This window comes from Eulemur rufifrons, chromosome 17 (assembly GCF_041146395.1).
Source record: "Eulemur rufifrons isolate Redbay chromosome 17, OSU_ERuf_1, whole genome shotgun sequence".
In the NCBI taxonomy this organism is placed as follows: Eukaryota; Metazoa; Chordata; class Mammalia; order Primates; family Lemuridae; genus Eulemur; species Eulemur rufifrons.
The window spans coordinates 42,150,412-42,163,350 of record NC_090999.1 but is presented as its reverse complement, the minus strand read 5'-3'; the positions used below and the strand labels follow the sequence as shown (position 1 = coordinate 42,163,350).

The following is a 12,939-nucleotide window of genomic DNA, read 5'->3' as shown; positions in this document are numbered from 1 at the left end:
TTAATAAATCAATTGTTTGTAGACTTGTATCAAAACCCTGTCAGTGAGTGGCAAGTGACAAGCTACATCTGGTGGCAGGTTTTATAGTGGCAAGTGAGTTGATGTACTTCAATTGTACAGCTGCATCTAGAGGCAGGCTTTAAGTCAGAATCTGACACTTATTTTAGTCTGCGCATGGTCTGCCATTATTTATTTACCACTTCTGTCCGCACCTCTTTCCCACACTGCGCACTTGTCTCAGTCACAGTTTTGGCAAGCCCATAAGTTAATCCTACCAACAATGAGTAAAAAACAAATGTCGCTGGAGAGCTTCTTTGAAAAGGGGGAAAAGCCCAATGATGAGGAAGCATAAGACTCCAAGACTGCCAACAAAATGAAAATGGCATTTAAAAGAAAATAACCAAGAGTCCTACTTAAATCATAGGTTCATTGCAACAGGTGATTCACATTCTCCAAAACCACTTTGTATAATATGTGGCAACTGGCTATCCAGTGAAGCCATGAAATCTTCAAAACTGCTTCACCACATGGAGACCAAGAACAGACTTTGGAGTTTTTCAAAGGAAAAAAACGTTAACACGAAGAACAGAAGCAATTATTGAAGGCCACCACTTCATCAAATGTGTCTGCACTGAGAGCATCAGTGTTAGTGGCTAACTGCATTGCTAAAGCTAAGAAGCCCTTTGCTAGTGGTGAAGAGTTGATCCTGCCTGCTGCTAAGGTCATTTGCCATGAACTTTTAGGAGAGGCTGCAGTTCAAAAGGTGACACATGTTCCTCTTTCGGTTAGCACCATAACTAGACAAACTGATGAAACAGCAGAGGGTATTGAGGCACAATTGTTAGAGAGGATTAATGAGTCATTGTGGTACACAATCCAGGTTCACGAGTCTACCAATGTTGACAAGGCAACAATGCTTGTTTTGTGGGATATATTTTTCAGGGGGATGTGCACGAAGATACATTATGTGCACTTTTGTTGCCAACCAACACCATAGCTGCAGAACTATTTAAGTCTTTGAATGATTACATATCAGGAAAACTGAATTGGTCATTTTATGTCAGCATATGCATGAACAAAGGGGCTGCCATAACTGCATGGCTTTCTGGTTTCTCTACTCAGGTCAAGGAGGTTCCTTCTGAATGTGAGTCTATGCACTGTGTCATCCATAGAGAAACGCTAGCTAGCCAAAAAATGTCACTTGAACTAAACAATATTTTGTAGCATGTGATTAAATTATCAACCACATTAAAGTATAATATATGCCCTTAACTCACATCTGTCTGTGCAGCTCTGTGAGTAGATGGACGCACATATGTCTTCTCTTACACACAGAAGTGAGATGGTTTTCTAAAGGGAGATCACTGGCCAGAGTTTTTGAGTTATGAGAGCTGCTCCAGAGATTTCTTTCAGAAAAACAGTCATCACTGGTAGCACATTTCAGTGACACAGAATGGCTCGCACAACTTGCTTACTTGTGTGACATATTCAACATGCTCAACGAACTCAATCTGTCACGTCAGGGTAGAATGACAACTGTGTTTAGTTGGCAGATAAAGTGGCTGCATTCGAAGCCACACTCGAATTATGGGAGTGACAAGTTAACATTGGGATTTTTGATGTGTTTCAAACATTAGCAGAGAATTTGAAAGAGACTGAGCCAGGGCCTTCTTTCTCTCAGCTGGTGCATGATCACCTATCTCAGCTTTCAAAAGAGTCTGAGCAATACTTCCCAACCACAAAGACCCCTGAACTAGGAAGGAATGGATCCGCGACTCTTTTGTATCTAAGCCAGGTGAATCGACTTTGTCTGTGCTAGAAGAAGATTAAGTGCTTGAGATTGCAAATGACCGTGGCCTTAAAAGTATGTTTGAGACAACTTCAAATCTCCATACACTCTGGATTAAAGCCAAAACAGAATATCCTGAGATTGCCATAAAGGCACTGAAACCCTGCTTCCATTTCCAACATCCTATCTTTGTGAAGCAGGGTTTTCTGCAGTGACAGCAACCAAAACGAGATTAGGGAGTAGACTGGACATAAGCAGCACACTTTAGGTGTCACTGTCTCCCATCACCCCCAGATGGGACCATCTAGTTGCAGGAAAACAAGCTCAGGGCTCCCACAGATTCTGCATTATGGCGAGTTATGTAATTATTTCATTATATATTACAATGTAATTATAACAGAAATAAAGTGCACAATAAATGTAATGTGCTTGCATCATCCCAAATCTATCCCCTCCTCAACCTCCCCCGTCCCCAGTCTGTCTCCCATGAAACCAGTCCCTGGTGCCAAAAAGGATGGGGACCGCTGCTCTATAACACTGCCAACAGTAATCTTCCTAAAATGCAAAGTAGACAATAGCAACCTTCTTTTTAACAAATACCCTTCGACTGTTCCTTATTCCTTTTAGGATGAAGTTCAAACTCTTCACATGGCCTATGAAGCCCTGTAGTATTTACCGCCCCGCACCCAAACTCTCCAACCTCATTCCTCTCTGCCTCCTGTCATTGCACTCTGTCCACACTGGCCTGCTGTCTGTCAGCTACTGGAACACACCAAAGTCTCTCCTGCCCCAGGGTCTTTTGTATATGTAGTTTCCTTTACCTTCAATGCTCTCCCTCCCTGCTCTTCACAAGACAGCCTCCTTCAAACTTTAAATCTCAGCTTGTATTTCCTAAATAAGGTATAATCTCTCCTTAGTTCCCTGCTTTAGCATACGCTGTTTTCTGAGCTAGAGGAATTCCACCCATCACCACTTTATTTTTGACCTAGTTAACTCCTAATTCTCCTATAAGACATAACACAGTATCATATCTTACAGGAAGGTTTTCTTAACAAGGTCAGATATTCATCTTCTCCCTACTTATACATAGAGAGAATCCTCTCTTTTGACTGTGGTAATAGATAAATCTGTACTCATGCACGGAAAGTTATATACTTCCTACTGAATTATACAATGCACAGATCAATGGGTTTTTACATAAAGTGGCATAGGTATAATTTGAAAAATTTGATTTCTTCCATATTAAAAGAAAATCCTCCTTCCATTAGCTTTATTAGCCAGTATAACTTTTAAAGATCATATAGTCTTGCATGAGAATCTTCTCAAATGTATGTATAAAAAAGGAATACTGGTATAAGTGACTGATCCAAGCATTCCCCATATATTATGTAGGATGTTCACCCATCAAAATTTAAACTTTTAACATAATAAAATTATAACATCTGAATTTTGAGTATTTATGTAATGCTATGGGAGAGAAAAGGCAGGCTAGAAATTCATATATAAAATTCCTATTTTGTAGTAAAATACACACTTGGAAGCAAATATTCCAATATCAAAATAAATGATTTTTACTTTTCAAATTTTTCCAGAATTCGACTATATAAAAGTAATAAATATTAAGAAAAAATAATTTAATTTTATAAAAATTTTGAAGTTTCTATACATTGTTCAAACTATATTTATAATAAAATTAATACTCACATCATCTAAATCTGCTGCATCACCTTTTTCACTACAAAAAAAAAGTAAAATATAAATTTTAGCTTCAAAGTGAAATTAATAAAATTATTTAATAATTAAAAAATTTAGAACAGTTTGCTGTGATTAACATTCCAAAAATTTGATTCAACATAAGAATTTCAGAATGGCACTGCAGAGCAGATGGAAACATTCTAAAAGGGAGTCATTTTTTATAAATAAAATAAAAGATATGCTCCATTAGAAGATATACAAGTTCACTGGAATTTAAAAGGAAAAAAGCAAACAATAACTGACAGTGCTATTTTTAATGAACAGAGGTCTGCAAAAAACAATTTCTTCTGTTGGCTTGAAGTATTCTGGCTAATAAAACCAAATCTTTCAAATAAAAGGATATTGAGAAAAGATTGTTTTGAAATAGGATTTTTAAAAATGAGCTAAACTCAGTACAAGAATATTTTAGTCCCCTTAGAGACACTGGCCCAGTATATCACATGCAATTATATTTAACACCAAGACATCTTCCCTTCTCAAAGAGAAGCAACAAAGATAGTAAGACAACTTTGTGTTAATCCCTCAAAGAAGATTAGAATTTACAGTCAGTGAATTGGCCCAAAAAGTGGTGACTTCCTCACAAAAACCTTCAACTCTGATTTGTTCACCCATGATACCAACTGAGACAAAAATTCTTCAAGGAAGAAGTTAGCAAGGCAACTTTTAATTAAACATTAAACTGTTAAAGCATATTCAAACTATCCTAAGAGGTAAAAGTTTAATAATTAATTTTAAATTTAATTAGTTCAACAGAGGTAGACAGCAAGAAGATAAGAATGCTTCTGTCATGCTAGAAGTTCTTTACTTCCATTATCAAAATGCTTTATTTTTTTGGCTGGGTTTAACTGTTTTGACTTACAAGTACTGACTATTTACTCACAAAAAAGCAAGAAAATTATGTGAGCCAGCAAATAAGAACTTAGGATCACACTAACACCAGACTAACCTTTCAACAGCTGGAACAGAACTGAGATGTGGATCATCCTTAAGCAAGTCATGACTACTTTTGCTCTTTCCCTTCATGCTCTGGAAAGGAAAGTACAATGTAATCATGAGTGGGGAAATAAACAGACTTCTAAAAGGACAAATTACAAATTTACAGAAAATCTAGTACTGACATAATGTGGTTAGCAAAAGATGTGTTCCTGAAAAGTGGGGAACTAAAGCTTTATAAAGAATTATGCTACTCTTCCATTGACTGAAAATACTATTTTAGAAACACCTTTTTTTCAAAAAGTGATACATCATTAAAAATATGTCTACTGATTACAAACTTAAAACTCTAAATCCTCATCATGATTCACATACAACTAAACTAGTTAATTTTTTGACCCATAAATTATAACTTAGAAGCTAGATCACAAGAGTAATTTGAAATAAATGCATACTATTATTCTTCAGATATACCATCTATACTGCACAGAATCACTTTTATAAATGTACACAAGCAGCCAGATGAGTACATCTCTGAGGTACTATTTAAAAATAAAAAAACAGATATGTAGAAGAGCTGCTAAAGCATGAGACTATTCATCAATGACCAAATATTTATTAAATGCTTTAATTTCAAAGTTCATATTCTCAATAAATGTACATTTTAGTAGGGAAACAAGACATAGGAAGATATAAGAAGTAGAGTTATAAATTAACAACTACTGTGGCTATTATTGTAATTTATTAAGTATATAGTTTGTGTCAAGTACTGTGCTACAAACAGTATTTCTACCCTTCATTCCTCTTCTCCCCAAATGAAAGTATATGAGGTGGATATTGTTAGCCTCATTTTACAAAGGGTTAGAGAGATCAAGTAATTTAGTCAGTGGTAGAGGATCTAGGATTTAAATCCAGGTCTGTCTGACAACAGTATCTATTTACCAAAAACCCAAATGTATCCATTTTTCTTTTCCTACAGGGCCCTATGGACCCAGAACACTGGCCTGCCTTCAGAGCTGCAATCTCTTATCCTACAGACTTCTCCACTGCAGGGTGGGAAACTTCAAACATATACCTTGTGTCTTGAGGGGTGGGAAGATACTCACTACCCCTACCGTGCAACCAATCATGTAAAAGTGAACAGTAAGATGTTACAGTTCACAGATAGAAAGAATAATTTCTATTTATTTTGAAGGAAAATTTTATTTTGACAAATTCATTATAAAATATGTTAACTAAAATTTTATGTCAGATATAGAGAGGTGAAAACCTCTTTCCCTTAGCTCCATTTACCAATGTTAATTCTGAGGACAGACACTTAAATTTGACAGGTTTTACTCTGAGGCAGATGTATACCTTCTAAATATATTTCCTGATGGAAATAATAGAGTTTTAAATTTCTGTTTTAACATGAGGTTCTCTACATTTTAAAAATGTAATCAATTAAAACATGCTTATAGTCCAATTTCACAAAACAAAAAAAAACTTTCTCCAGTAGTTAATCTAAATATGGTATTATTTATAGTTTTAAAAAGGCATATTAAATAGAATCTGAATTATGCTATTAATCTGTATTTCTAATCCCATAAATTTACTTAAACTAAGGAGTGATGAAAAAGCAAATTGTCAACTAATTATTTGATGTTTGTCCAACTATGCAAAATGTTCAAAAAACAGAAAGTGATGTAGTTGAAAGGCTACAAGACAAGAAGAAAGATGGTGGTTGGCCAAAATGAGTTTCAAAATCTAATATCCCATAATTTTATGGGTTTTAGTCTATACCATATGTGGAAATAAAATGACCTCAGCAGATCTCAGAACCCTTGCCTACAAAGTGGGAATAATAATAACAACAGCAGTCTTGCCTATTTCACACAAGAGAATTAACTATGTGCAAAAGCATACAGTGAACATAAAATAACCTAAACGAGAATATAAGCCCAAACATCTTTTGTTCATACTTTCCATCCCTAAAATTCCTTTCTCTTGCATCTGTCTATAGCCATCAGGTTACCGTTATCTACTCTCAGTAATATTCCCTTATTAATTCTCTCCATCCAGTTCCCTCATGGAGTCACAATCATAAACATCACCCTCTATTCCAGCCTCTTAGTTCACAGATCTGAAAATGAGAGTAATACTAATAAATTGCAAAAGCAAGATTAGAATTCAGGTCTCTAAACTCTTGGTCCATTAGTAGCTATACTATATCAGTTATTTGTAAATGTTTACAATTTTTAGTTTAATTGTTAATATTTTTATATGGGTTATTGTACTCTTGAAAATCACTAAGAGATTTTAAGTTTTTTCACCACAAAAAATGATAAGTAATGCATATGTTAATTAGCCATTCCACAGTGTATACGTATCTTAAAACATCAAGTACACAATAAATATGTATAATGCTTATTTGTCAATTTAAAAAGCGAATTAATTAATTTTTAAAAGAGCATTGTTCGTGTCCCAAAACTTAGTTTAAACAACTTGAAGGAAAAAGAACAAACTTGTTTTATACTAATTTAAAATAAGACTTGATGGGAGGAAACTATCTGAATAATCATTACTATTTCAAATTTTAATTAATGTTTTAAGTTGAATTAATATAGAAATATATGATAAAAACCAGTTTTTTTAGGCCTCCCTTCCCACTATCATAGACTCTCCATTCCTGCAAGGAGAGAAAGCAAATTAGGAAAGAATTGAAGAAATTAGGAGAGAATCCTAAAGAGGGTAAAAATGAATTCAGACATTTCCCTTTAATGCCTGTTCTTTTTGAATGATATACTTTAAGGTTCTTATTTATGCCACTAGGTAACAATGGCTTTAAAGGAAGAACAAACACCAAACATATTTTAAAATGTTTTAAAAGTTGCATAAAAGAAGCTGGCTATTTAAAGGGTTTAGCTGCTGAACAAAATACTAAATATATTTAATGAATTCGGTGTAAGGAGCTCCACAGAAAATTCAAAACTGTCTGCAAACAGAATCTAAGAATGAACATCAAAAGCGATGTAGAAAAATTATATTATTATCTGGCATTTCATACCCAAGAATAAAGAGGCAGCAAAACTGTACACGTAGGAAAGAAAGAGTAAGAGTGAGAGTGAGAGAGGAAGACAAAGAGAGAAAGAGAGAAAGAAAAGAAAGAGGCATAGTGGTACAGAGGAACACTGGTCAAGAAGCTGGAAGGTTTGGGGCTCAATCTCTAACTCCTGTGTGGATAGTTAATTTTATGAGTCAGCTTGGTTAGGCTACGGTATCCAGCTGTTTATCAAACACCAGTCTAGATGTTGCTATGGAAGAATTTTTTTTAGACGTGATTAGTATTTAAATCCAGACAATCCAGATTACCCTTCATAATGTGGGTAGGCCTCATCTAATCAGTTGAAGGCCTTAAGAGCAAAAAACTTGGGTTTCCGGAAGTAATTCTGCCTCAAGACTGCAACACAGAAACCCTGAGTCTCCAGCCTGTAGGTTTCAGATTCATCAACTATTCCCTGACTCTCCAGCCTGCTGGCCTACTCTACATACTTAGGACATGCCAGCTCCCATAATTGCATGAGCCAATTCCTATAAATAAAGAGAGATAGACTGGTATAAGTAAATGTATTTCTCTCTCTCTCTCTCATATTCTCTCATATCCTATTGGCCTATGAGTTCTGTTTCTCTGGAGAACCCTGAATAATATATTCTGAGACCTTCAGCATAGAACCAGAAAAACCTAATGGTTAAAAAAGGGATTTTAGAGGCCACTTAATCTATTCTCCCACCCAGTGCAGCAATCTCCTTGACCTGACTGGTCAACCATGTCTCAACACCTAAAAGGACAGCTTATTTATTAACTCTCTCTCTCTCTCTCTCTCTCTCACACACACACCACAGACACACAAAACCCATTTCTTTTTACATGGTTTCCATTACTAGAAAATTCTCTGACTAGAGAAAAAAATATCTGTGTGTGATTTCCAATCACCCAGCCAACCCTAGTTCTATCTTCTAGAACTACAAATGAACTACAAACATGTCCTGTTCTTAGGTATACTCCACACAGTTAGTTCAGACATAGACTGGTAAGCAGAATAATGGCATCCTAAGGTGTCCATTTCCTACTATCCAGAACCTGTGAATATGTTACCTTATATGGCAAAGGGAAACATTCATATAAATTAATGATTTTGAGATGGGGAATTATTCTGGATTATCAAGATGGTTCCAATATAATCACAAGAGTACCTATAATTGAAACAGGGAGGCAAGAGAGTCAGTTTCAGAGTGATGCAGTGAGGGAAAGACTTTACCAGTCATGTTGGCTTTGAACATGGAGGAAGGGGACGTGCCAAGGAATACAGAGTCTCTACAAGTTGAAAAAGGCAGGGGAAGGGATTCTCCTCAGAGCCTCCAGAAAAAAGGCAGCCCTGCCAACACCTTGATACTTAGCCCAATGAAGCCTATTTTCAGACTTCTGACCTCTAGTACTGCAAGACACTAAATTTGTTTTGCTTCAAGCCACAAAATTTATGGCAATTTGCTACAACAGCAATATAAAACTAGTAAAATATGTTAATATTTTTTAAAAATTAGCTAAATGTAAACAACTAGAAAGACAAGTAAATTAAAGTTGAATATAATTTGATGGGGCAGAAACATTTTATAAATTAGACTTTTTAACACTTCTGACCACCTCTGCCAATGACCGAGGAGCATTCTCCCTGCCATGTCCACCCAACCTGCCAACTTTTGGGGAAAGCTTAACTTCCTAAGATAAACTAGAATAGGACAAAACATTCTTACTTTATCCTCAAAAGTGGTAAATCTGTCTACCAATATAACATTTTCTGGGTAAGAAAAAAGCCCTTCTATAACTCTGGATTTGAGATAAAATGTTAACAAGTCTTGTAGTGAGAGAAATACTATGTGTATCACTGTGAATGTGGAAGTGTACTAAATTGGTGACTATATTAAAATCTAGCTATTGATATACTTTTATAACAGAGCTGCCATTTAACTTGCCTCATAAAAACTACTTGTCTGATTGTAAGCTTTTACTTGAAAAATATTTTCTGACATTTGTATAAGTTATATATAAGGATTCATGAGTAAATTTTAAACCAAGACAAACATTTGAATAAAGTATTGTTTAAGAAAGCAACACAAAGGGAGAGCTATTCCACATAAAAGCTTTTCTCAAATATTTGAAGCCTAGGATCATAGTTTCACTTAGTTTTACTTCAAAGTATATCCAGTTTTTCAGATATTCTCCATGTAAGAGAGTTTTTGGCATCATACCCATCCTCCTCACACCCTCCCTTCCTTTGGATGCATCTAGTGTGTCAATATCTTTTTAAAATGTGTTCAGAACTGAAAAAATTGCTGCAAATATGATCCAAACAATGCAGAGTGTTAAATTCCTTATTCCAGAAATCTTACTCTTAATTCAGCTAGGCCTCAGAGACTATTATGTCATATCTATTCAGCTGATTTTACTGCACTAAAGTACAGAATTTACATGTACTCCTATTACATTTCAACTGACTGGTTCAAATAATCAGGCACAGGTTGACAACAAAGCACCCTCTGGGCAGAAGTATTCAATTAGCTATAAATCTATCTGACTGTACTATCTCCCAGATCACATTTCTTCATGTTGTCCACAGAATATCATGAGACAGTCTGACAATGTGCTTTTCTGAACTCAAGATATGATTATTGTGGCACCCCTATCATGCAATCCTATCAAAAAGGAAATGAAGTCAGCCTGGCAAGTCACTTAACCAGAGTCTTAGTTTCCTCACCTATAAAGAAAGGAAGTTGGACTAGATCCCTTTGAGCTATAAAATTCTATGATTCTAAAGAGATTTTATCAGGTAGTAGAAAGATACTGAAATAAATAATGAAGGAAAGCTAACCCTTGTGGGAGAGGCACCTTGTCATGAATAAATGAGTGGGGTGAAGGAGTGTCTGTAACCCCACACTGATAATCCATATACCAGAGGGGACTCCATCTTGTTTTTCCTTTCACATAAAGTAAAGTCTCAATTCAGACTTTACCAATTATTAACTTGTGATCAGTCAGACAGGTTCTGGAATAAAGCTTAACACTGGGGAGTCACTGAAAAAAGAAACTTGATAAGCAAATGAATAATGAACCAATTATTTTTAAGCCCTTTAGAAATATTTAATTTCATACAACCACTGAAACTGCAAATTCTTCTTAGTCATTATAAAAGACACTTATTTGGCTTTGGCTGTAGTTATTTCATAGATTTTAAAATAGTAAGGCCTAATTTTAAAGAGACATATTCTATTAGCCATACTTTTCCAATATTCAGATTAGCATTCTTTTTTCTTACCAAGGTATTTTGGGGTATTCATAGTGTAAAAAACTGTATATAAGCAAAATAAACAAAAATATACTTCTATTTGAATTCTCTCCAGAATTTATCTCATGTAGTCTAAAGCAATTTCCTTTCCTCTAAGCCAGTAAATTCCAACAATTTTGTTGTTGTTGTTCTATTTTCTCAAACTAAACTTGTCCACTAATCCAATACATAAAGCAGATAAGAGCTACTACCATCTGTAGACCAGAGATTCTGCAGTGTGCCAAGACCCACTCACATGTGGAGAATGAGTTGTTGGTGGATCATAATGTAGTGGTGCACACCCATGCTCTCCCAGGCTGCTCAAGCTACTATCCAGGACCCTATGGAGTGCTCGGAAAGGTCAGTAGGCCAGTTGTATGAAGCTTATGGCTCCCTACCCAAGAAAACAGAGCTGCTGGTGAAGTTTCTTACCAGCCTTATAAATTGCTTGGGCATGAGAGCATGAGCTTCTACATAATAATTATGATAATGTTAGATGTTATTTGATATTCTTTAACCCTCTGAGATTAAAATACCAATTATAACATATTATATATTGTTCTATTTTAAAACATTTGACTTTCAAAGACATTTTTCAAACTTGCATAATATATCAAAATAAGGACTATCCATATCCTTATCTCACAACACTAAGTGGTACATATTATTTCCATGTTACAAAAAGGAAAATTGAGGCTCAGAGAGACAAGTTATCCAAGGTCACAGAGTGCCAGTGGAAAGCAAAGTTTCAATATGAGTTTGTATGATCCCAAATCCATGCTATTTCTACTCCTACACACTGCCACTCAAAGATGACAGAGACTCTACCTGCAAGGAGCTCACAGCCCAGGACTCAATACAATTAATAAGTCAAAAAGTGAAAGTTATAATGTTGGTGCAGTATACAATGAGAACACAGTCATATGCTTCTTTGGTAATAAAGCAAAAAAGATGTGTTTAAAAGGCAAATATAAAGTATTACAAGAAAGGCAGAGGTTAGCCAAGAAAAAGATCAAGAAAAACTGGAACAGACATCTAGAAAAGATGGTATTTTAGGTGTTGAAAATACCATCCAGAGGTAGGATAGGACATTCAGGTAGGGAAAAGAACATGAATAAATGCACAAAAATAGGAAAAAGACAAGCATATATACATAGAACTTCAAACCATTCAGATCTGTCTGTTAAAGCAGTGTTTCCTATATCTCCCTAGTATGAATTCCAAGGGAATTCATTAAATGTACAGCTTCCCAGGCAACTCCCTTGGAAATTCTGCTTCATTGGGTCTGAGATGGGGCCTAGGAATCTTTTTTTTTTTTTTTTTGAGACAGAGTCTCACTCTGTTGCCCAGGCTAGAGTGAGTGCCGTGGCGTCAGCCTAGCTCACAGCAACCTCAAACTCCTGGGCTCAAGCGATCCTCCTGTCTCAGCCTCCCGAGTAGCTGGGACTACAGGCATGCGCCACCATGCCCGGCTAATTTTTTCTATATATATTTTTAGCTGTCCATATGATTTCTTTCTATTTTTAGTAGAGGTGGGGTCTCGCTCTTGCTCAGGCTGGTCTCGAACTCCTGAGCTCAAACGATCCGCCCACCTCGGCCTCCCAGAGTGCTAAGATTACAGGCGTGAGCCACCGTGCCCGGCCCGCTAGGAATCTTAATTTTTAAAAAGTACCATGAATGATTTTTATGAGCAGCAAAGTTTACTAAGTACTAGGCTAAAGGGCAGAGTTGGTGAAGGGGAATCATGAAAGTAGAGGCTTGAAATAATAGTCCAGGAATTTGGCCTCATTAATATAATCAACAGAGAGCAGTATTAACATCTTAAGCTTTAGTTAGGCGACTCTGTTAGTGGAAGGAAGGAAGGAAAAGAAGAGAGGGGAGATAGGAGACCAGACTGTAGACTACTGTACAGTCCAGGCTAGAGATAATGAAGGCCTGAACAAGGGTAGTAGCAAAATAAACTAAAAGGAAAAAATGGATTTGAGATATATCTTGGAGGAAAAACTGCTGAGACAGTGCAGAGAAAAAAAATAAGAAAAAAGTCATAACTGAATATAATGAGTTCTTCTTTGGAGCATATTGACACCAAAGCATAGAACAGGG

General features: G+C 35.9%; 1 protein-coding gene across 2 annotated transcripts in view; it reads right to left on the bottom strand.

The window, feature by feature from the left end:
- The window catches only part of CWC27 (CWC27 spliceosome associated cyclophilin), a 194,075-nt gene that overhangs the window by 158,747 nt on the left and 22,389 nt on the right, over window positions 1-12,939 (bottom strand). For both annotated transcript variants that reach the window (XM_069492058.1, XM_069492057.1), the window contains exons 8-9: window positions 4,491-4,570; window positions 3,494-3,524 (exon numbers count right to left, since the gene is read on the bottom strand). In XM_069492058.1, the coding sequence (XP_069348159.1) occupies window positions 3,494-3,524; window positions 4,491-4,570 (111 nt within the window). The remainder of the gene's footprint in view (window positions 1-3,493; window positions 3,525-4,490; window positions 4,571-12,939) is intronic.